At 38.1% G+C, this 26,905-nt stretch overlaps 1 protein-coding gene across 8 annotated transcripts in view; it reads left to right on the top strand.

Moving 5' to 3' along the window:
- Positions 1 to 26,905, top strand: part of Lmpt (Limpet) — a 104,314-nt gene that overhangs the window by 45,809 nt on the left and 31,600 nt on the right. For 4 of the 8 annotated variants that reach the window (XM_012360507.2, XM_012360506.2, XM_012360504.2 and 1 more), the window contains exons 3-5: positions 20,694 to 20,868; positions 22,270 to 22,503; positions 22,774 to 22,983. In XM_012360507.2, the coding sequence (XP_012215930.2) occupies positions 20,694 to 20,868; positions 22,270 to 22,503; positions 22,774 to 22,983 (619 nt within the window). Of the gene's footprint in view, positions 1 to 2,078; positions 2,183 to 7,323; positions 7,613 to 13,604; positions 13,852 to 16,559; positions 17,401 to 20,693; positions 20,869 to 22,269; positions 22,504 to 22,773; positions 22,984 to 26,905 lie in introns of those variants that run through there. The other 4 variants (XM_012360508.2, XM_012360503.2, XM_067358826.1 and 1 more) reach the window with 4 other exon arrangements.

Raw genomic sequence — 26,905 nt, 5'->3', positions numbered from 1 at the left:
GTTGCTTGCTTTGATACCAAGTGCACATTTTCATCGCAGAGCATTATGTACTTCATCGTGTCAGTATTCGCGCGTAGACACGCGACACGCTGTGTATGCGCGTTGCTCGACGAAGTGCACACGCATAATCACGTCGTCGTCGTATGAGAATGCAATGCGTAGGTGAGTGAAGCGCGAAGGAGTTTAGAATTCCTTGCAGAAAGCGTGTCGTCCTCAGTTTACACGAGCTTGCCACGTTTACTTAGAAAAATATCGGGAACATTTGTCGAAGGCAGATCTCTTCTCCCTCGCAGCAAATTATTTATACGATTTATCAAAACATTTAGTTGTGTCTCGATCTTCTCAAAATAGCAAACGTAACGATGGAAAAGATCTTTATGTAATTTTAAGGGATTGCATTCGAATCACCAAAAGGATATTTTTGTCCGCGATTTTCATTAGATCTGCTGCAAAGTTATACATGTAGTAAGTTTAAAGTAATTTATGAAACGCGCGCAAACAATTTATAACCTGTACATGTCGAAAGCATTGAAATAAACGTACCAAGTAAATTTCACGGATGTCACAATGCCACACGAGACGAAGCGAAAATTAAGAGGAACGGAAGAATACGATTAAATCAACCTTGATGATGCTCAGTGGGGGCGACCATGACACGGCATAATTGAAAAGGCTTGTGCATTGGCATCAAAACGAATATTCTAGTGCATTCCATACCGCAATCTGCTGTTCTCATAAAAAATAAGCAAAAATAGCGTTGCAAATGTTTAACGGCGCGCGAACGTCGGAGTACGCATTCGATAAGTTTAAAATTACCGGGTAACTGATGCTAGGCACTATCCACGACAGACATCGATAAATTCCTCTTATTATATAAATTGAAAGGCAGATAGACGCGCGCGTAGGCGTCCATTCATTCGCGACAGACATTGCGTCTATACGTGTGCCGCCGCGGAAATTTGTAATGCGCAATCCATGCACGAGCCGTGGCAAGAAACATGTTGCTTTGTCGGCTAGTACTTTATCGCCAATATTTTCTTTTACTATGATGTATTTCGCAGTACATCAGCTGACTTTATATTTTAATCCTCGAATTCCAATGTATCCGGTTTCATAACTGGAAATGTGTACATTTTGACGTGTATTATTTTACTGCAATGTCATTTCTTCTGAATTGCAAAAGCTCTCGCAAGTGTTTTTAACATTTCAAACATATATACAATATATTTTCAGGCTTATTTATTTATAAGGAATTCTTAATTCAGTATTCCGGGATAGAATTGTTTATCATCAAATCGTTCTTTCATTGAATTTCTATCTTCTGCCGATCTTCCATATAATAATGGTAAACAACGCGATGTAAATAAGCAACAAATCATCGCGGAAGAATTTGCAAAATGACTAAAAGCAGTATCCGTACATGGTTACGTATGCAAATGACAAGGTTATTACAAAACAAATCGATAAATCATCGACGCAAAAGTCGGTTGTCAGCTCGATCAGCTGACATTGACAGCGCACAAGCATGGCAGCGCATCGCCGGCGAATCGTTTCACATTTCGAGTCTCCTCTCAGTGCGTGCGCTCGCGTCTTCTCTTCTGGACGTATGCTGGAGGCATGCGTGCTTGCTTGCAGGCATGCGTGCATGCGTTACTCTTTTTAATATCATTGCTGCTCTCTCTTTCTCTCTCTCTCTTTCTTACACGACGCTGCTAAATTTAGAGCATGATCGACTGGTTGTTCGCGCTATCGGGACAAATAGCCCGGCGATAAAGTCACTCGACGAGTGCTCGAGAGCAGGCTGCGAATCAACGAGCGAGAACGCGGAGGATTGTCGTAGTCGCTGAACCTTCCGCCGACGCTTTCTCGCGCTTTTAAATTGCTTTTGTGAATAGAAGCATAGTCGTTTTTCAACAAAACAATCTCGTTTCTACCTTCGTCCGGTCTAGCAGTCGCGATTACTAGTCTCATAGTGTCGTATTAATCGATCGGCTGATTGTGACTCACGACTTGACCGGTGAACTCCTTCGCGATTCTCATCGCGTTTCTCCACGTGGCCGCCACGTGCAGGCCGTTCATTCGCTGTGCCCGAGATGGGAGCTAAATGGGAGAATTCGAGGCACGTGAACGACATTCTCGAGGATGAAATGCATCTGGAGGATGAGATTTGCCATAACGCACGGTGAGTGTTGCTCGAAAAAAAAAATAATAAAAGTATCAGTCTAAGAAACTTTGACGTTACAGGAATGTCCTTTCGTGAAGTTGATTTTCTTAGTTCAACATTGTTTATCTCTTTGTAAAACCGTGACTTGTATATTAGGCGACAAATTATTTTGGGCTATCGATATTTCAAAACAAAGTTAAGAGGAAGTCGTTTACAAATTTTAAGGATTTTATAGCTGAGATAGATATATCTGATGGATCTGGGACATCCCGGGTGTAGATAGGTTGCACGAACTATTTAGAAGATCTGCTTATGTATTTTCGTCGCAATACATTTCGCGAATATTGCTCGAAGGTAATCCGGAAAGCATTTTCGCAGCGGTTATTCTCGGACGCTTGATTTCTACACGTGTCATTATAGACGCATTCGGATGCAAGACGATTTATGCGTGTATCTGTCAGCGGGTCGCTTAAGGCTCCTTCACAAACACATGAACACAGTTATACATCGTGACATTATATTACAGCTGTACCATAACGTGATAGCATCGTGTCAACAGATATTCGTTGTTGGAGTGACTATGCGAAAATTGTTTTCGAAACAACTTTGACACTTAATTAAAACATCCCGCGCTAAACGCAGTATTTACAAATAATTTAGAACTAAGAATGAATATTTCATAAACATAAATATTTCATATACATAAAAGAAACTGTGAAGAATAAAACTACGAATGATAAAGCTCTTATATTGCTGCTTATTTACGTAGCATTTATTTATCTTATTCTCATGAATTATTCTAATTCGTGAAAATAATATCAACCTTAGTGGAAAAGTGACTCAACAACTTCTTGGTTTTCTCTCGACCTCGTGTAAACCTGAACCTGAACGCTACCTTTAGTTTTTGGAAAACACCGAAGACTCGATTAGTTTCTTTGTGACAGTCATGCACACATCGTGCATCACGTTCGAGCTCGCGCGGCTCTTGGCACCGCGCCACGCTCGTGATCGAGCGCGCGTCTTTACGATCGGGATAAATAAATGCATCGTGCTTGTTGTGACAAGCGCACGTCATTGTCCGAAACTGCACTTCGCGCAACTCTTCCAAACTCGGAGTCGGACAATATTTTCTGTCGCTGCGCGGCAATCTTGCGCGCGTAAAGATGTCCGACATGATGAATGTGTTTATCCTATCCTATGATAGGCCCGCTATATATAATTATATCATTTACCTCGAGCAAGAGCAAGAAAAGACGGAGCGTGGTGGATAAAACAGTCTAGCTCCGCGGAAACCGGGTTAAGAAACGCCGCGAGTTCTCCACCTTACGTAAATCGTCTCAAGTTATTGCTCTGAGACGGCAAGAGATCCGCACTAAACGTCCCTCCCGCACAGTAAAACGCAATAAGTCAGTTAGCAGTCTCGCTGCTAAGGATTCTCGGCCTAAGAAGCTTACTAATGAGACCGTCGTCTCGCACAGTACTTCGAAATGCACTTCTCGCGATAAAATACAAAACGGACGATATGATTCCAGTTGAAGAATCGTAAAACCGAATACGAATCGATCGGACAAATCGATTTTACAAGATGAATCGAAACATTCGGAATCTAGGTCGCGTATTTTATGTATTTTTAGAGTGGAGCGTGAATAACTAAATGCGTTACAATGCAGTGTTTACGATGTGCTACAAATGCGTAGTATGTAAAATAAAACGCGTATATCAGTAACAGAAATGCTATTAACGTTAATGTTAATCGTACATTATGCACAATGCGAATTTTCAGGAAAAAAAATATTCGGAAGAGAAGAAAAAAATATTTTGATTATTTATACGCGAGGAATGAAATTTCGCTGCTGGAAATTTCACGGGACACCTAGTGGGAATGACTTGTCTCTACGCTGAATAAGAAACAGCTGGAATGGTTCCGCCTAGATGACGAGCGTCCCGTGTTGCATCTCATTGAGATACACTTTGCACCAATTCACTCGCGGGTTTAAATAACACGACCGCGCAAGTGGTATCGCGCGAGATAGGAAGACAGTGCGATGATAAAGCGGTCATAAAGCGCGCGTGAGATACACGCCAAGCAGGCTGTTCGCGACATTTGCTTTACGATTAACGCAGTCGGCTGTCTGATTGCCGCCGGCACACTAGTTGAGGGCTTCCGAGATAACGAGGTCATTCCTTCGTGATAATCCTTATCGACTGACTGATGCTACTGACTGAGACTGGGTCGTGACAGTCGCTCAGTGTCGAAGCAAACGCGACGCGACGCGATCCGTGTGTTCCATGCGGCTGAGAATATTTCACAGCGAAGATCGTGCAAGTTTCCGCGAGTGCTACGAAGTCCGTCGTCCATCAAACCATTCCGCGAATTTGCAATAACCTCCGCGTGAAACGCGTTTAAATTCGTTTGGTTAGTGAAATCATACGCTTCCGGGTGCGGCATTATTTTTATCTCATATACTTAATTTTTAATGTTAATTAAACATTGTGCGATTCAACGTTTATGTTGTCACTAAAAAACGACAAAAAAGAAGTATAATTAAGAGGCTACAAAAATAGAAGGGTTGATCCCTGTTAGAAGGCACGCAATTTTCGTTAACCGAATTAGCCGAGACTCCTTATTGCCATTAAATTCGCATAAACGCGGCGATAGCGTGCATAACATCATAGAGAGAGGCATAGGTAACGATGACGAGCTGAGGTATCACGCGATGTAGACGGCTCATGGCATCTTTCTCTTCTTCACGTGTAATGACGCTTTCCGGAAATATTCGAAAATTGGATTTGCAGAATTCTACACAGACAGAAATAATTCAGAATCGTGAGGTATGAGGTCAAGAATATGACTTTCTAAAAAAATATTTTGACGAGCTGTCTTATAGATTTGTTTTTGTGAAATATTAGGGGCCTCGATAAACAGTATCGATATCGTTTCTAGGTGCTATCGTTTACGTAGTGTCATAGCCCGACTCGAATGTCGGGCGAGGTTTTCCCCTTTAGTTGCCTAATGGAAAGCGCTCGGAGTGCTATAATTGGTGCACACGGTGGATTCGCTTGAAACTGCGATTCATGGAAGGTCTTTTCGATGTGCACGCGCGCCGAAGAAACACGCGAATAAAGATAAACGCAGACGAGGCTAATGTAGCCGTAATGCGAAACAGTCGCGAACAAACGAGGATCTTTGAGTAATCTTCGAGGATGATTTACATCTGATGTAACAAACACACTAATTGTTTGATAAATCTGTCAAGTTTATGTATTTTTTTTTTTTTCATAATATTCGAATATATAAAATAGCAAATCTTTTAATTTTAATTTTTTTCAATACTGTTTAAAACTATTGTTCTTATTACAAAAGTTGAGATGGTATATAAAGTATTTGTCAATTTGTGAAATATACGTGCATGGTGTATCGAGCATAACTGACCGAGTGTTCGTTTACTGCGAAAGAGAAGCAACGGCGCTATGCGCGGAAGACGGTGACATGAAACGGACGAGCACGATCCAGGACAATGGTTTGTAATGCAAACCAACGTCCGAAGGTCATCATCGTGCCTTCTTCTGTGAGTAGAACGCGTCGCCTCGCTTTGCCTCGCGGAGGACACGAGTCAGTCGAAACTCGCGTGTGGATCTGTGTGGAAGGTGATTTAGCATAATCGTCAGAGCTCGCAGGCGCGATTCGGTAAACAGATTCTACGTCGAAGTCGGGAACATATTCTCGCATGATTACGCACGATTTTAGTCATAAATCACACGTCACGATCGAAATTTGGCAAAAGACTGATTTATTGTGCGCAACATAAAATATAACGTCCATATTAGAGAAAACATTGGTAAAGATCGAAGTGTGTTTCTGTTACAAAATTGCTCGAAATAATGAGGTTAATATAATTCGAAGGTTTCAAATAAAAGTTGTAAAGCTTGGAAAAAATACATCAAATTACTTCATTATTTTATTTAATAAATTGCATAATAACTTTATTATTATTTAAAAAGTGAGTTTTTTAAATACTTTCAATGCCATTGAAAAAATAATGAAGACTGAAAAAGTGATTTACGATTCGCTCCAAGTGATAATGATCGGTATTTTGAGGAGATAGAAAAATATCTTGATATGTTTATTGCGTGGATTACAATAAAGTCCACGTATAACGAAACGCGTATCGCGCATAATTGAATATAAAAGACAAGATTATCGCGCTGTGCGTTCAAAGTTCTTTGAGTGTATAATTAGTAACATAATTTTTTTTAATTTCTTGTTTGTTAATTTCAACATTTTATTAATTAGTATTCAAACTTGTGGTTTTCGAAATCGTAGAGGTAAAAATACGCTCAAACATATAGATATGATATTTTGATTATATTTTTGCTAATGTGATGTTATCGATTCACATTTTATTGCAATTCACGCTTGAGAAATACATGATTCATCAATTACGTCAATACCGGAATATCGGAGTTGCATGAAAAAGTCATGTTATTAACGAAATCCACGTGTTCTTTTTTTGACGGATAAACGCACTTTAAGCAATTATATTATACTTATGCCTCACAAGAATATTAATAGAGTTTTAATTTTTATTACGTCGGAGCTGTTATTGTAACGAATTTATAACGGATTTTTTCTTAGCAATAAAAAAATTTATGAAATTTATGGAACATCTGCTTGTGAATTAAACTTTAAACATTAAATATTTAAGAAATTTGAAAAATTAAATACCAAGAATAAATAATGGAAATATTATTTTGTAGTTATGTTCAAGTAAATTTCTTTGGTAGAAACAGAATCACTGAAGATCAATTATCAATTATTAATATATTTAACATCAAAAATTAGAAAATTGTAATCAATAATTTTTTATCAAATTTTTGCTAAGAAAAAGTTCAATATTGCTTCCAAATCTTTGTGAGCGAGCAAATTTAACGGCGAAGATGACGAAGATTTAACCACAATCGATTCGTAATCGCGTTAACTTAACTCAATTTATCGGGTCACGTGTGTTTCGACAAAGTGCCGCCACCACAGCTTTACGCAATCGCACGTTTGCGTTAGTTTAGTTTCAATTTTATCGAATTAAAGATCGAAGCATTGTCATCACGTTTTCGTTATCGTAGATACTTCTTATCATTACATCGGCGCGACAAGGTGTTTCGTTAAAACTTTTTTTATCGAACTTTCACGAGTTTTTTCACCAAGTGCAGTTGAACTCGACAAATGGTTTGGGACGACGGGCTCTCGGTGAAAGAAGTGACGGAAATGAAGAAGAAAACGCCGCCGTTCCCTTCGCGCGAGCGAAACCTCGCGATGAGAAGACGCGGCCCTCGTAGGTCCTCCTCCCTTGGAGGGGCATCGCCGATCGGCGTCCCTCCGGTTGAGCCACAAAACGCTGTGGAGCTTGATCGCTGCACGTGCGAGGATTCATACAACAGATATCGCAACGTGTAAGAATTTATGGTAAATTAGAAATATGCAAAGCTTTGTATCTTGTACCATCGTAAAAAATTTTTTATTTTTTATTATCGCGCATCGCATCATGCATGCTCGCGCGAGGATGCATGTTGCAATTTGTTTATCGTGGCATGCAAAACTGAATTCGAAAATTCTGTAAAGTATAAATCAAAGAATTGTTTGTACAATGCTGAATTTTTAACAAGTTTTATTTTCGAGTGAATATACAATTCATAATGAATATATTCATAATTAGCCATTATTTTAAGAGAATAAAACGAGAATAATTTTGCATAAAGCATATACAAAAGTTACTTATTTACATTAAATACATAATAATCAACAAATATAAATACAAATTTCAATTGTCAATAAATATAAATTTATAACAGCGCATTATATAGACAGTGCAATTAATTAGAGATTAATCAAATCTCGTTCGAATCTTGTACGATCAATACAAGGAAGAGTGCATAACAAATTATACGCGCCGCGTAACAACTTGTCGAGTCGATTGACAGCAGAGGCGACAACGACGGCGACTGTCGAGATGAATTATCGTCGCGAAAGAAAACGAGATATCGACCACTCACGCATAAAGATGCGGATGTACGTCCTTTCGTTGATTTAATGAGGCCATTAATGAAACCTCCTCATTATACTGGGTGTCGGCAGAAACCCGAGGGACCCAGTAACCCGTCCGCTTTTCACGGTTCATGAATACGCACAGTGATTTATTGACGAACGGTGACGATAAGAGTGGAAGGAGCGGAAGTCTTCGAATTTCTCATCATGTGCGGCTCCTCGGATTTATGCGATCGGTCGACCGACTAATTTGTTCGCGGGTCCATGATTGTAAGACCACCACGAGCGACCATAAATTCACACGGCGCCATCGCGTGTGTCTTCGTTAGGGAAACGATACAAAGGCCGCTTTGATCAACAGGACATCCACTTGTCGACGGATGTGATAGGCGAAATATCGCCACGCGATAGTCGAGCTGAATCACCAACCTTCGAGCTTTCAATTAATAAAAAATACAAGCGAGTCGTATTTTACTCGATCGCGCATTTAGTTGGCACATCTTCAAATGCATTCCCAATTATTTCGTTCTCTTGGCAGTGAAAGCAAAATTTTCAAAACACGAAGCAAACGTCTTAATTATCTCTAAACGCATTAATTTCTCACTTCGATGATTTAATATAAATTGCAAATATGTGAAAACATTATATATATATATTATCATAATAATAAGAGTTAATTAATTACGAGTTTCAAAATTCAATATGCAGTCGGATAAAAGCTTATGAAATATGCATAGAAATATAGCGTGTGCGTTAAAAATAGTTTTTTCGGAATTGAAGTGTTAAAAGGATGAAAAGATATCGTATTAATATTTTTCGTATAATCTTTTTGCTAAAAATTTACTGAACTTCTCTTTGCCCATACATTATTAAATTTACTCTAAATTTGACATAGTTCCTCACAATTTTCACTAAATAATAAACATACGTGTCAAACATAAAATTTGCAAATATGTCCTCGTGAATCGTGGGCGGAAATAACTGCGAACTATGCGGTTACAGCGCGGTCGTGCTAAATAGAGCGGTTAATTAGTAATTAAACTACTATTTGAAGGGGGGCCAGCTAGAACAAAGTCACAGTACGTCGTGCGTTCCAAGTCTTACTAGGAGAGTTAGCCGTCGCTCACCCACCACACGCAGCGCGACGTCAAAGTCTCGGAAGATAAATCTTCGCGTGTTCGTGAACCAGAATAAGTTACGGACTCATTGCCAAGGTGATCCGGCAAGTCCGGTTCTCGGTGGATCGTGGTTTGATTTTCGATCCTATCGAAGCTCGTCATATTTTTCGCCGAGAAACCACGGAAAAAGATAACAAACAACCAAATAATGGAAAATTTTCGCGACGGTTGAATATCGGAAAGGTGCGCTTGTGAAATTACAGTGAGATAAATCAAACGAACGGTGAATGAAAGTGCTATATTGATAATTCACATCTGCAGCCATTGCAAATAAATTTTAAAAGTTAGGTAAGATTTATTTTTCCCTGTTTTTCAAAGAGAAAACATCTAAAATATGTGCAATATATTATCAAAAAATGACTTTTAAATTTGTAATGTTTCTTAACGCGCTATACACTAAAATAATTACAAAATTAACAAAAGTAATATGGAAAGAAAGTATTCCAAATAATTACAAAAATATGAAATAAAATTTGGAAGGAAAGTGCGCTCTTTTTCGATGAAAAACTGATTATTATAATTTAGCTGTTACCGCTATATCATTGTTAATACTACTTGGATTACCTCCGAGCACATGTCATGTGTCTCGTAAATCTTGTACATCGGCTAACGGCGTCCAAATTCAAAGAGAGAAAGAGAGAGAGACGCCTCGTTCACAGGCCAGATCGAGAAAGAAAGAGAAAGAGAGAGTTTGCCTTCGTTGGCCGAAAAAGCGAGTCTGCCAAAATCTTGTCAAGTTATGTCACAGACTCGTGTCGGCGGAACTACGCAGCTATGCCGCAACTTGGTGGGACGGCTAATGCGCTCGCACCGGGTTTACTTATCAACGGTTCCTTACATAAACCCGAACGAATTAAATGCTCAAACGTCCTCCCGACGAATGTGACGCAAATTTTTGAGCGCATGGCCCGCAGCACGGCCGCCATTTATCACGAAAACATAGTCAATGTAGCGCTACGCTGAAAGGCCGCCGTTATGCTTGCTTGAATTACGCGAAATCCAGTTAGTTCTTAAACAACGCACTGTGAGAAGAACTCAGGTATCCGTTATACAAGTTGCATTTTAGATGTCTATACATATTTACGAAAATATTGTGTAGCATCAGAGAAAAATACTAAATCTATTAAAATTTAATTGCTTGAATGTCAAGATTCAGCACTCGAATCGAATATTAATCCCGCCACCGGCTAATCGCGATCTTAATATTCACATCAGGGTTTATTTTCAACGCGGATAATGAGACAATTTCGATGTTCAGAGTTTAGTATATGCTTGTCTAGTGCAATGTACGGACCCATTTTGTGCGAAGTCTATAATTACGCGCGCACTCGTTAACGTGCACCTGCCAATTAAGTTTCCTGGGTGTCTCTCGCGATTGTGTTAGCGTAACCATTAATTTTCACACGTTTCTTCGCAATTGTGTCCCGCGTTCCGGAAAATCCGCGGAGTTATTGTCACTGTTAACGGTACTGAGGAGACTCCCACTGAGAAGAAAATTACTGAGAAAGTTACTGAGAAAGAAGACTACGTTAAATCACAAAGATCTGAAGAAAAAAAAGAAAAAAAAGTTGAATAAAAAAGCGTAGGTAAATTATATTATTTCAGAATTTGATGATTAGTCTTGACTGCATAAAACTTTTCCTCTGTAATAATCTTTTAATTAGTCCTGACAAGGCGTGACGACGGATGCTCTCCCTCGTAAGCGCGCCTGGGCTTTACGCGTTATTTTAAAGATAGTAAAATCCTTTACGATTAAAGTGGCGGCGGCAGTGAAAGGTGCGTCGCAATATCACGGTCTTTCTCCGACGTGTGAAACGATTTGCGGCAAATTAGCGAAACGATGGTAATTAAAGTCACTATGAGTGCTAAGACGATCAACTATTCGCGCGGAATCATACAAATTAATGGCATGAAAGCATGGATTACCGTAAATTCAACTTCCGGATCTTGCCGCTTTCCGTCATAAAAGAGGCGCTTGATTTTTTTCTATGAACGTGAAATATTGCAAAATGTTCCTCACTCGCGAATAACGCGCTTTACGATGAACACGATTTGAAGTTAAACACCGACTACAATGTAGTTTGCATACGTAAAAGCGACGTGCAAATTACATATTTTGCAAATAGGGTAAGGCAACTTTTCGTTAAATATACGTTTCGCACCACGTAGTAATACTCTCACATACTTTAAAACATTTAAACACTATAATAACAGCAAAAAGAGATTTTTTACTATCCATTCGCGGCATATAGAAAAAACACAAAATTTCATGCCGTTGAAAATGTGCGTTCACATCGTGAGCGCGTAAATCGAAAACGCGCGTCTTTAACAAGCAGAGTGAAATGCCGTAGTGTCATTTTACATGGCAACTTACATGCCCGACACTAGTCGGAATTGGCGCTAAACGCTTTGCAACACGATCCTTGTTAGAATACAAATTACTCGTATCACCGTCCTTCATCTGCGATTTAACTTTTCCATCGCGGATGATATATGATGAATTTAGTTTCGATACAATCGGTCTTGCATTGTTTACTTATAATACGCGCAAATACGTGAAAATTAACTAAATAAAATATTTAAAAATTATCTAGAAAAATACATTAAAAGTATACAAGCAGTTTGCAACGCATTTGCACGATGTTTTGCACTAGAATTAATTTTATTAAGCTGACTCAAGTAATTTACGAACCTTCTGAAGAAATCGTAACTTCTTAGCAATCGAAAAGAACGTGAGATACTTTTTCAATTTATCCTATTATTACATTGAATGCATTGAATCTTCACTGCCTGTTGAATTATCGGGGACTGCTCGCTGAACTAAATCGGAAAAGGATCAGACGTTTCCGTATTATGAGGAGAAGAATGCATAATGCAGTGGACGTTGCCTCGTCATCCTGCGCGATTCCCTTCTGCTCGACACGTCGTCTCGTCAGACAAACGAGTCTCATTTGCGCCAAATGTTCCAAGTCACTCGGAAACATCGGATCGAGGCTTGCAGGTTACCTTGCAACTCGCCCAAGCGCAAGGTGGGAGCTTTGCTCGAGCTTTTCATTACGAGCGACAGATACGAGCAGAGTCGCGCCTGCGCCATCCTGACGGCACGCTATTTCTCGTGGCCACCCGGTATTAACTATAGGTACACACCTACCGTCGTCGTCGAACCGCATGGCGCCAGTTTGAAGTACGCTCTTCTTGCGGATGCACTCTTACGTGGCGCGTGTCGTAATCTCATTGCGTTTCTTTAAGATTCACGTCGCCGGGCACGATTTTTCCGCGTTTGCGGTGTCGGAAAGATAGTTATATCACGATCGACGTCTCCGAAGAAAATGACAGTGACGTTAAAGAAGGCGTTGTTTTATACGCGTCGGGATCGCCGAGATTTATAGCGGCAGATAGGCGGGAAACGTAATCGTGGAAATTGCATTATTTTATGGTATAATTGCGTCTTAAAAGATGTCTGAAAGAATATGTGTGCATACTAATCAACACATTTGATTTGAGTTATGGATCATGTCATATGATTCAGAACAATGTTGATCAATGTCTATCAATTTAGATGCTTAAATATTTTTAAATCGCTTAAAGTTATTTTGATAAAGAATTAAATCTTAAAAAAATACAAAATTTATCTTCTTTTCAACTCTATTGTAACTCTATTAGAATATAAAATATATCTTTTTATTAACTTTTACACACATTTTCTCGGGATTATCATTTAACATGATATGATTTATTGACATAAAAAGATACAAATATATAAAAATAAATAAATCCAATACAATAATACAATAGTATTTCGATGAGTAGTAATTCATTTACAACTCTTTATATAAAATTAATGAGTGAAAAATAGAATCAATCAGTACAAGTAGAAGAAATTGATAAATCTGATGCTATAGTATTTTACGATGTGATAGAATCATTATTATTACATTATAAAAAATTAATCAAAAATAAAATTCGCATTTATCTCACCATCACAATCGTTTTGATATTACATCGTCACAGTTCTTTTTTATGTGTAATTGTACCTAAATACAGTAGAAGTGAAAAAAACGCGTATGGCCAGACAACTGCGAGTTGTGGCTTACTTTTATTTTATGAGAACGCTCGGGAGATTTCGTGAGGGACGCGAGAAGCTGCGTTGTATCGTGCGTTATTGCGTCTATTTCCGACGACGACTATTACCCACGCTTAATATAGCGTACATTTATCTAATTAATAGCTATTAGCGCGGTCTCCGATTCCCGCTCGGCATGTCGGCGAGATGTTGTGCTAAGCCGAAAGCTTCCGGACGTCTGCCTTCTTCCGCATGACACCTGTCAGTGGTTCAAGCGATTTACACACTACTATCCATATCGAGCGATCTACGAGGATTTACCGCGCCACGAGAGCTTCGCCCTTTCTTTTTTTATCCGCTTTGAAATATCTACCCGACTGAATTCTACGTCATCTTATATATTTCCGTATGTAATTAAATATAATTTTGTACAGAATTTTTTCTCTCCGCGGGAAGTAGAAGCTTCTTTTCTCGAAGCACAGTTTGCCGCTTTCGACGCGCGATGCATTTCGCGGAGTATATAATAACAATTATTGTTCCACACGTACGTCAAGATTCACGAGGAGTCCTAGATTTAGATTTTACTCTTGGCAGACCTAATCTGCGACTGACTAACGAACACCCTCTCTACCGTGATGATTCACCTACCGGCGAAATAGCTGCTTTCCAGGTAAAGCCGTTTCCGAGACGGAAAGACGTGTTCTATTGGACTCGTATTCATTGCTCTCGATTATAGTAATCCGTTAATTTAATCGTTGCGCTTCATGTAGAACCGCCGCCTTCTCTCACTTACGTCAGTTCTCTTTATACAGCTTTCATCAATGCCGATCGGTATGTTTTATTCAGCGCGCGCAACAGAATTGCGCAAAAATAGCGATTCGTATTAAGGCATTTCCATGAATCACGTAAGATGTCAACATCGAAAGATCGCATTCTTTCGTTTGCATTTCTGCAACCGAATCCTCGAAAAACCACGCGTGACCGTCAGTCCCGCAAATATTTTTTTTACGAAATTCGAAAAACTGCGATTCAAACTAATTCCGATGAATGAACGATTATTAAATATTTATATATTACCATTTCTAGCAATGCAAAATATATTTGAATAACAATTACGATTTATCTTGAATATATTGAGTTTAGTTTAATGTAAGCTCGCGAAGAGTGAACAGTTAACGATATACAATGATATGCACTTTTGCTACAACATGCGAAGACATTTTGTTAGGGTTTAAAGATTTCCGTCGTTGCTTTTCGGACCAATCAAAGTGGGGTGATACGAGAAGTCAATCGCGCTCTTTCATTCCGCTATCTATAACGTCAGATTTATCGGGATAATCCGCCAGCCGGACAGCGTACAGCACTCTTCGGTATTCACGTATGATTGTGAACACGTCCTCCACCTTGATAGAAGACGGAGTAGATCGCGTGTATCGATCGAAAGATTAGCAATATAAACTGACGGCATGCGTTCTTGAGATTTACTCGAAATGACATAAGTGCTCAACGCGCAGCTGTATATGATAATACACGCGCATTAGATATCGGGAAAAAAATTAAACGTTTCTTTGAAAGGCAAATGATTTGTAGAACGCAATATTAAAGATCGAATAAATTAATTCCTCTTCTTGCTATATCACATTAGTTTTTGCACGAACTCATTACTTCTTGCGCACTGGTTGTAAAAATAATAGCTCTGAAAAAAGTAATAACAAGTATTTTGAAAACAATAATTGTAAATAATATGAATTACGAGTAAGTAAAAAAAATTGTAGATCTAAAGATATAAAAAAATATATATTAGGAATTAATAAAGAAAATATTAGATTCAAAAATATGATATATCCAAAAATGGAAGAAAAAAAATTAGATTCAGATTTCAAGATTGTTAACCGTCGAGTCATTTCCCATTCGTAACGTGATCCAGTATACTCCATCGAATCGGTCGATCGGAAACGCGCGTTTCAGTTACACATGGAGAAAAAGAGAGAGAAGAAAGGGCGAGAAGATGTAACCGATCAAACGAGGCTACCCTCGAAACATCAAATAAACGACTAGTTATTAACTTGGCTGGTAGTCAGCCTCGTGACTGACGATATTCGTCTTTGATGTCGAGGGGGATTCGATCTCTGCTTCTCTGGATCCTTTTTCGCCACGCGTTCGGGCGGGACGAGGGGCCGACGATCTTTCCCCACTATAAATAACCGGACGACTGTGAATCGCAGCGATTTCCGCAATGAAAATAAATTCAACGATATGTAGGTGCGTGCGCGAGCAAGCGAACGAGTGTGCGCCTGCTTTCCGCTCGTCCCATCGTGCATCTTCGGTACGACGGACGCATAGTGCGCTGCAATTATTTTCGCGAAGACAGCCAGCACCCACTCGCCGCCGATCATAAAATAAACCGCGAATATCGATTTGCCTAAATTATAAACTACGCTCACGATGTATGACACCGCGGTGTTTGCGTTGTGACGTCCCGTTTAACGCGGAGAGATAAATCAGATTATCTTGTACGAAACACGTTTGATAGGTGTGTTCGAATATTCTCAACAATGGTGATATTCTATATCGAGATCATGCGCATGCATTATTCCGTTGCTTTCACTTTCTTCGTAGAATTTATGAAGCGGTTGACCGCTTTAATTCGCGCGGTATCGCTGAGATATCGACGTAACGATCACGATTAATCCGGAAATAGGTGCAGGATTTATGTTGAAAAGCATATTACAACTATAAATAAAAAATTATAAATCTTAGAGAATGCAAATGCATCATACAGAATACATTGCCAAGTTTATGATTAATAATTGAACTTTACATTGTTTGACGTAAAATATCGACGTATTTCAAAGCAAGTCTCATTATCCAGTGAAACTTTGCATGTGTTACGTTGATGACGAGATAAAGGAATGATAACATTATCACAGTACACACAAAACCCACTTATTCAAGAAAATATAGGTTTTGCGTACTTAGCCACAAGATATCTACATGCCAAATTTCACGAACCTGGAATTACTTCATCGCGTCGATTTTTTTTGTTTTGTTAAATAGTATATCATTCTCCAGCGATTAATTCGTTTTCTTCAGATGTACGATTGTCGCTGCATTTTTAACAACAATTACCTCGATGTCTAAATCTTCCATTAAAATGTGAAGAAAAATAATCGAGTTACTTTCCCGATGTCGGGCGAAGCAGGCACAATCTTTCGTACTATAATAAACTACCCTGCCATTACCTGAAAGACAGTGCAAATCGATTAATCGTGACAAATCAAGGTGAACTTTAATTCCGGAAGAGTATTTTCGAAGACGGAGACGACAACGTGAGAAATTGCGGAAAACGCAATGTCGGGCGTCGAGTCGGCATCCTGAACGAGCGGCTGCGGAGGCGTCACACGACGCCGACTTTGCTGTCGGAGCCGGGCACGGGCCCGACGAGGATGAGCCCGAAAGGACCCGGGAGTCAGGACAGCCCGAAGATGGAGGTGCGGGTGTCATGCGTGCCGACGCCGGGCGCCGAGCCGCAGGGCGTCCGCGTCCGTATACCGGAACCGAAGAAGCGACCCATGAGCCCTCCCCTTCACGAATCCCTGCGTACCAGATGCCCGTCCGTCTCCGAGAAGGACTTCTACCGGAAGACCGCGTCTCTGGATCGACGGGAGCGTTATCCTACTCTGTCCGGCGCGGAGATCAAGCGGGGCCTTATTTCCGGCTCCACGGAGCCGTTGCAGACGCGCAGGCGGAATCCGATGCTAGATCGGAGAAATCGATTCCCGACCATCACCGGTGCGGAGCTTCGGCGGGGCATGGCGATCGGCAAATGTCCTCTCGAGGACGGTCTGGATCTCAGTCTGGCCCCGTGGCCTGGCATGAAGTGGGCCTGCGTCCGGGTTTTGCACCTCTACTGCAAGGTGTTCGACCAGTTCGAGCTGTTTGAGCTGATCGTTAGGTAATTGCATGTGGCGGTTGATGATGTACGTGATTTGTACGAAACGAGTGTACTTGCTAGTTGAAAAAATACATTTTTTTCTCACACAATTCGGAAATTTTTTTAAAAATAAATTTTGTAAATAAAAACTTTTCAATATTCGAGAAAAAAATTAAAACAATTTTTTGGAGATATTCTACTAAAATCAAATCAAGTTTTGATTTTGATAACTCAAAACTGAATTTACGAAAGATCCAGTCATTATTATCCTTTTAAGAAAACGTTAATGTTCTAATGGTCAGTGAACACGACGCGAACGCAATTAGTCGCCGTTAGTATCAATTAGGCGGAGCCTCTAATAGTTTCCCAGCGGCTGTTTTACGATGTAAAATGGTGAGAAAGCTGCGCCAAGTTAAACTTGGTCGAATGATTTATGTTGGGCTTTGTAGGTTAACGAAGTTGATTTTTCGCGTTGCTATGTCTGCTTGCGAACCAGATTTCATCAAGCACACACACGTGCGTGCCCTTTTACTTTTTCTTATTGTTACTTTTTCTTATCGTTCTTCTTTTATATAAGATGTACCAGAACTCTCTTATCGCTAATTTTGCACACAACTTTGGCTAATATTTTGGAGAAATAATTTTTTTAAATATTATAAATTAACTATAAATTTATCATAATTATAAGCTATAATTGTCAGGCCAGAATTTTATTATAACATTAAAGATGTTTTTGTGTCTCCTTTTTCTTATAAGACGACAGCATGGTCGCATTTTTCACTCTTTTTTTTTGCATCGTGACAGTCGACTTTCACATTTTTTTTTCTTTGCACGTTCTCAGCGTCTCTTACCTCTATAAAAAAAGAATTTTACGTGGAATTTATCGCGCGTTTTATTCCACGCGTTACGCCTCCTACTTGTAAAATTAATTTACCGTATCGATAATGGGCACATCTGATACGTTTGCGAAAGTAAAGTTCCTGTTTGATGTTATGGAATCATAAAATAAACCGGATACATGTTATAAGATATATTATCATAATTTAATAATGAGTTTTCTAAAAATAATTCTATGCTCTTTCATATATCATTAAAGTTTGTTATCAAATCCGCAATACTAATTAAAAAGATGACAAATAATAGAATAGCATAAAATTTAACAACATATTTATCATTCTATATATGTAATATATTTTTTATTTGTAACATTAAATATATGATCTATTTGCCATTAACGCAAGAGTTAAAAATATTAAAATTTTGAGCTTTGTATTGAATCAATGACAGGAAGCACATATGTACGCAGCCGATTGTCCACATAAGTTTGGGTGAATCATGTGTCAAGCGCAAGTGTAACGTTACACATTCGCCGAATTAACGCGACGTCAACATTAATTGGCACCCACCCTTGCGTGAAATATGGGAAGGCGCCCGACAAGGCGTAAGATTTGGTCGGGTCGTAACGAGAATATCGGAGAAAGGGAATACGAATAAACCTCCAGGATTCCACGCGAGGACTTTTTATAGCACGAGATTCCTCATGGGACCGAGTTACGGTTCTCTGGTAAACAGGATAATTGCACGACTGACATTAGCAGCGTGACATTACGGAAATCGCCGATGATACGCCCTCAAGAGCGCTTCTTGGAAAAGAAAAAAGATATGATAGAAGATATGGATATGATCGTCCTTGACATCCAGAACTTTCATGCGCTGTCATAAATTTAGCATTTTATTGATATTAAAAGTTTGATATTGTAAAAGATACGATAAAAAAATTAAAACACAAAATTAAAAAAAATAGTTTATTATTGTGTGATAAATATATTATCCTCGTTGTATTCTTATAATAAGACTATTTGCAAGTGGCGAGCATTTATTGTGAATTGAAAATACTAAACCGAACTCCGAAACTCTGAAATAAAATTTTGCGAAAATTAACATTATTTACATAAATATTAGTATGCGTGCTAACAGAAGCACGTTACACATTTAAAATTGAGTTAACAGTTCTTTTTGGCATCTCGTGCTTGTAAATTATGTATCAGCTATGTGTATAGATTTGCATTAAAAGATATAGTCGCAATAAAAACTAAGCAAAAGCTTGTATTTCGCATCTAAAGAGAAAAGTGGATTAAATGCTAAACACTGACTCATAGATTCGGCTTTTACGTAAAAGCAATCCCTAAAGTAAGAACAACGTACGGGAATAAAAAAAAAAAGAAAAGGAATAAATTCTTACCGCTACGCTAATTTCAGCTCTTATCGCTATCGAAGAAGCACAGATATAGTTAGAAAGACAAGACCTTCCTCGCATTAGCGACAAGATTCTCGTTGGCCTTGAGACTGATATCCGGAAGGGTGCGGTAAAGCCGCGATAAATGTCTGCCGCAAATGCATCCCCTTGATTATACGATCGTCGCTCAATACGGTAGCGCTGGCATCGATCCGGGACGCGCTCTTTTCGCGAGCAAAAATTTCCTGTCACACCCGCGCATCGCCTATATCTTTTGCCCTTTGCCACAAATATATTACCTCATGCTAATAGCTCGTTCTTTGCTCGTTCAGTTATTCGTGTTGTTCTTACACACGATTTATCGGCTGTCACGAATAAGATAAAATATAAATTAAAAATGTAGTACGCGATGCAGATGTACAGACGAACGGTATTTATTTTTATATACGCAAACTTTTTTTCAAAGTTTATTTCAATCTATCTCCTTGCTTTTAATTTCTATCAATTTACATTCTCGTAATGTTATTGTATAATAATTATAACGATAGTCATCGTTTGCTGAACGCCTTCTCCTAACATTTACCTAATTAATGTCTCACTTAATCAATGTTTGACTTAATTAATTAATGTGACAACGGCGTTTAGCGACACAGCGTGACAAGATATTAATTAGTAAAGTGCGATAATTGTTGGAAGGCCAGTCATAAGCGTTTAGAGCTGAAAGCAATGATATTGCAAATAAAAAAGTTATTGTAAGATCAAAGGGGAAGTATAATGTGAATGCGACATAAAAAAATCATTGACGCTCGGCCTAATTAGGCGATTATCGACGCACGAACGCGATATATAAAGGTAATAAAAGTTTATTGGACACCTCATCACAACGTGTCACGTTCAGAGTTAATGAATGACACGCAGCAAATATTTATCGAAGAGTCTCTAGGCGAAAGAAATCGAAAGTCCTTAATTGAGCCGCGAGGTCCCAATTTCTTTTCTGATTTTCATCATTAAATCAGAGTTTATATCGATTGATGTGAAGGAAAAGATTTTGCGTGCTGAAGGAATTATTTTCTTCCAGAAAGAACTGCGCGAGCTGCAAGTGCCCGCGGGAGGATCACGATGTCTGTCATGAGGAATGGGTGTCCGTCAGGTCCCGTTTGGGACTCAAAGGCGACGAGTCCCGCGGGCCCATTGGCGTGGATCCTAGAGAAAAGGGTCTCGCTTGGGCACCTCCTGGACTTCCGTGGCATAAGGTAAATATTTTATTGTCATTCTATTAAAGTTGAATATCGCATATAAATGTATGAGCTATGTGTATAGATTTGCACTAAAAGATAAACGATTCACTATGTTTTACTTACATACTTGGTTTACGAACTGCATCAAAACATAGATATCTGTTATTTCTATTAAATATTTTTAATTAAGATCATGTTTATGTGAACAAATTATAAATATATTTTTAGATGCGCCATCATTTAAAATTCTTTTCAATATTCTGCAAAATTCATCTTTATTTCTTAAAGTATTCCTCAGTTTTCAATTTTTTATCTTGCAATTTGATACAACTGTGGTTGTCGCTTTCCAGTTTTTGGATGTCACAAAATGCTTATGCATCTATCGCAATTTGTGCACGAAGCGCAATGGATAGGGTGGTTTCCCTAAACGATCATTTGCGGTTTATATCGCGAAGCGAATAGGATAATAATGTGTTGTTGTGGGCGGAAGAAAGGCGGGAGCAGAATGTGCATAGCGAAATGGACGCGCGGGACGTTTGACGACCGATGAGAATCTTGGCAAGCTGCCAACCTTCAATATTTTTCAAAAAGTCTCGGCGTGAAGCTTTACGGCCTAGAGCTGGTCTTTATCACCGACGATGTACTTTATTATGGACGCTTCTCGTGTTTTTTACGAGTTCGGGCCACTCGCGGTTGATCAGTGCTGTGATGCATTTATGATGTTTTCGATGCCGGTGCGGGATATTGATACCTCACCACGAAGCTTGTTTCCACGCCTTTCACCGCAAGAAATACGAACGAAACAAAAAATCATGGTTCTCATGTAAAAGCTGGAAAAATACAATTGCGATGGTACTGATACTTTCCGAGGGATATCGATACATTGTAATCAGAATCTTCATCGTGAAGATATTTGTACATTTGTAAGATTTGGAATCGTCACTTTCTGTGTATTGTATAATTTTTCATAATCTTTATTGTCACTTTTATAACATTGTTTAATTTGCACGTCAATTTGCATATTTTTATTTTTACGAAATCCACAAGCTCTCACATAAATATTTAAAAAATAAACTCTAAAGTTTTTTTGTTGCAAAATATATATTTATGTTTTGATATATTTAAATCAATTTTATATAAAATAATTCTGTTGTAAAAAAACAATCTATTCTTATGAAATAAAAAAATTTATTAATTCTAAATTAATATAATATATTTTTGTTTTATATTGAATGTAAAATATGAGAGATTGGAAGAGATGTTAATATATTTGTTCTCAAAATCTATAAAAGAATAATCAATTATTCGTTTAGGTATCGGCATTTGCATATAACAGAAACATTATTAACATTCATGAATAAATATTTTTGTAGCTGACATCATTAAAACGGAATGCTAATTGACTGCTTCTCGCAGGTGGAAGAATATTTATCGATGCTACCGGAGATCTCTGTACCAAGACTGGGCACACCTGGCGAACGACAAAGAGATCGTCAATTGGCGATACAGTTGCCTAAACAGGACCTAGCAAGGGCCTACTGTCGTCATTTGGATCCCAAAGACGCCAGTAGTGCAGACGATTTCATGGCCGCCAGGAATGAGATTGCTCTAGACATTGGTAGCGTCCAAGAAGTTTCCGAGAAAGGCCTCGTAAGTATAACTTTTAGCAACAAGTGCAAAAATAAAAAAAAATCAATTATATAATGTAAACATTTGATACAAAGATGCTGAATCGCGAGATTAGATTCTTTCGATCAACATACGAACACAAAAGATTAATCCAAATCATTATTAGAACTTTGTGTAGCAATTCTGATTAAATGATAAATTAATGAAATATAGAATTTAAATTAATTTTGAATACCGAACGAATATCTATTAGCAGTATCGAAGTTTCTAACATTTGCTTTTGTCTTCCAGGAGTGCGGTGTGTGCGGATCGTCCCTGAAATATGGTAGCTTAGCTGTGTCAGCCAGTAAAGTGGGCCTACTCTTTCACCCGGCATGTTTCAGATGCACGGACTGCAAAGAGCTCTTGATTGATCTCGCTTATTGCGTGCACGACGACACGCTTTTCTGCGAGAGGCATTACGCGGAACAGCTCAAGCCCAGATGCGCTGCGTGTGACGAGGTAAGTACACGCATCTACAAAAACGTTTTCCATTATATGTGAAACAGTATAATCAACACGCACAGTACGATAACTATAATTGAACCGAGAAGCAATCTTCTCATGATTGCGTAAAATTTGCGTAGAGAGTTTATGGTACTTTGACTATGCAGTAAGAAATTTTATTGGCGAGATAATGTGTTTATCTCGTTACGAAATAAAATGTTAGTAAAAATATTCTAAAAAAAAGCTGAGATAATCCGTTAAATATGAATAAATTAAATAAGATTGAGAAAATTAAATTTACTTTCGTAAAAAAAATATAATATTAAAACTTTGATTGATAAAAGAATTATTTTAAAAAAGTATATTGTAAAAAAGATTCTTAAGAAAAAAAAATCAATAATAGTCAAGAGAGATATATTATTTACCTATTCTCTCTCTCTCGTCAAATCTTGATTCAATTTTATATTTTATATAAAAATAGATCAATAATTTACAAGGTATGCTTGAAAATTGCATCAGTTTCAGTCGATATGTTCGAGCTTCACAAACAAAATTATTCAATAATTATATGAATTTCTTCATAAGATATGCACAAGAGAAATATGCATATGAGAAACCAAAGATACAAATATTTATTTAAAAATATCTACTTATGTACTACTACTTATCTGCTAAGAGTAGATTTATCGTTAAACGTTAACGAAGAAAAACCGTCGAAGTAGTCGAGGTAGGTAATCGTCAGACCGCAGTGAACAGTAAGTTTATCCACAGACATCTCTCTTACCGGCGACTGTACGTGTATGTATCTCTTTGCATGCAGCAGTAGTCCGTGAAACTGGCATTCGCGGTTCGTACAAGTATCCACGAAATGTAAGCTTGGTGAAACATAAAAAACATGTTATTCTGCGAATAACATAAAAGAGAAAAACATAAAAAATAAAAATGTAAAAACGAGAAGCCATGAACTGCTTTTGGTTACCTATTATAATTTAAAATTGAAAGACTGCATAGAATTGATTTCGCTCAATCCGATGGTATCTGTGTCTGAGTGCATTCTTTACCGAGATATCGAAGAAGTCGTTCTGTCTATTTAAGGCATTGCTGCGACTCTAAGGCTGTATCTCGCGCGAAGGTACTTTATATCATCTTGCCAAGTGTTTTATTACATCGACATTGCTTTTGCAAAACCTGAAACTCTATTGACCTAAATATAATATAAGCGACTCAGCAATTTGGTTTTCAATGAACGGGCTTCTGTAAGCTTCAATTGATTCTTTATAGAGACGCGCGTCTTTCTTTGCATTGCACGAAGATACACATAAGACTAACTGACTGACTGACATGTATTTAAATATGTATTTATAATATAATGTATTATTCAGAAAGAAGAAAATTGAGAATATACATACAAAAATAAAAACATACGTTTTGCATAAATTTCGGAAAATCTATTTTTTTTTAACATATAACGTTCATTGCAATTTGTGTGAGCATGTTGTATATTACGAAATAATGCATAAAATGCATACATACGAACCGTTAGCTTTTTCCATCTTTGTAATTTATAAACTATAATAATAAATGTCGCGTGATCGCGAGACTGTTGTTTCGCTTGTTGCGCAGAAACTGGGCCACTTTCGGCTTTATTTAGATGAACGAAAATAGAAATCGAGGAGGATAGTGAAGAAACATTATAGTAACATCATAGTTATTCGTCACTTTCGGAACTGCGCAATGCAAATTATGTTACGACAACGCGAACCACCGATCCGTTCGCCAAGATTTTCAATTCTTCATTACGATCTACCGAATCTCTCAACACATTTGGCACGTTGCAATAATTTACACAAAATGTTACATCCATAAAACCGATAATAATATATACATATCTTGAATAAGCATTATAAAGAAACTAATTCCGAAGAGAACACATCACTTAGTTCATCATAAACTTATTTATATCGTTCGAAAAAACGTTATGTGGTTGCTTTACTGTTTTGTTTGTTTGCGAAGACGGCTCCAGCTTGATCAAAGAGTCTGCTAAAAAGATAAAGAGAAGGGGAAAGGGGTTGCAGAGATAAAGGAAACTCTGGAACTCTATCAATAAAATTGATAACAGCGTTTAAGCTAGCAAATGTGCGATACATTATTATAAATCTAATCTGGACACTGATTTATCTTAGAATTTATTACACAATTTGTGTAATCTCGTATAATTCGACGTTACGCAACGGTGGCTTACAAAAATATCACATTTTCTTTGAATCTTCGAGATTTCAAATGCGTTCATGAAATATCAAGCATCAGTGACTTCACAAAGTGTCGTTTCAAGTTGGTTTTAATCCAACCGGAAACCTCGCGCTCTTTAATTCCTTGGCCAGTTAGTAATCTATTTTGATTCCTTGTCGAAGCTCCCACCACGATGGGAGTTTCTATCCAGAGACTGACCCGTTCGGGTCTTTTATTAGACCCCGTCAGAGAGTTTCAGGAAGGGAACGAAAGACGACGAAAGCGCGAGAATAAATCCACGTAATATCCCTATCGCAGTTCATACTTTTGATCCGTAAAAAAAATTTAATTGAGCGATTGCCTTCTCTTGTTGATCAATTAGGGAATTTGAATAAAAAAAAGAAGTGACCGCGTCTATCCTTGATACAAAATCCTTCGTGACAACCACGGCCTGCGGTCACTCGAGAAAGGTGGTTTCGAATTTCGGTAAGTGAAGTGCGCCAGCGCGTAGTCAGACACGGTTGCGCGATAATCGCGCAAGGAAAAGTGTTTACGGGTACGGCTGCCAAGATGTCCGCAACTGCGAACAATCGGAAAGAAATGTCGTCGCGTAAAAGTCACGCGGATGGTAAGGACTCGGTGAGATGACCCATTCGCTAATCGAGTTATGTCTGTACATACTATCTATCTGATAATAAAGTACGCAAACACAACCCAAAACAACACACATATTTCCTTCTCCCACTCGTGTCCGCGCGAGCCATTCGCGAAATTACGATGCGCCGAAGAATACAGGACAATTCACACGAAAACAATTCTCGACACAATATATTTACAATGTCGCGACGATGTAAATTAAGAATAATCCCGGTGTCTGTATTTATTTATGATAAAATATGCGACGTAATAATATAGTAATATATATGGAATATATATAGTAATAATCAATTTAAATTATCGTGGAAAATTAACATATTCTAATAAATACTTGATTCACCCGAAAGAAGACGAAATTTAAATCCACCAATTTGCAAAACATTTACGACATGGTTCGCATCGAGTGTGTATGATGTAAGCAAAGTTTTGTTGATTTTTGCGCGGAGAGATACGTGATACGGTTGAAGAGTCTTGTCGAGGCTTTGCGAATGTTCTGAGCTTTAAACAAGCAAGTAGCAGGCTTTTATACGAAAGCTTTTATACGAAAGCACAGCGTAACAATGACGTAACGTGCCGTAATAGGGTCACCGTAAACTTTTGGCACATTGTCTATTTCGGGCGAGCAGCGTTTTTGCGACATGTAACCACTCAAAAATTGCTACACAAATCTGTGACAGTTTTTCTGAGCTGTAAATGTTTTTTAATAACGACATTGTTTTACTTTTTTATATAGTTAATTTATTACAAGCTTTAATTAATGTATATCTTTGAAGGAACGACTTTCTGGAAATGTTAATACATAATAAATCGTTAACGTTCGATTTTCGATTAAAAACATATTGATAAAAGTGTCTCACGTCAATTATAACAATTTAATTGTCACACATTAATTGCATAGATTATTTTCATACAAATATAGCATCAAAATTTAGCTGACATCAAAATTATAACAGTGTTAGTTCGGTGATAAATTTCTTTCCATTCTATAAACGATTTGCATAAGTAACGCAATGCGCAAGATATTGTTGAAACTATTTTCACTTTTCATAAA

This window comes from Linepithema humile, chromosome 7 (assembly GCF_040581485.1).
Source record: "Linepithema humile isolate Giens D197 chromosome 7, Lhum_UNIL_v1.0, whole genome shotgun sequence".
NCBI classification, from domain to species: domain Eukaryota; kingdom Metazoa; phylum Arthropoda; class Insecta; order Hymenoptera; family Formicidae; genus Linepithema; species Linepithema humile.
The sequence above is the reverse complement of the archived record's forward strand: the minus strand, read 5'-3'. Positions and strand labels throughout refer to the sequence as shown.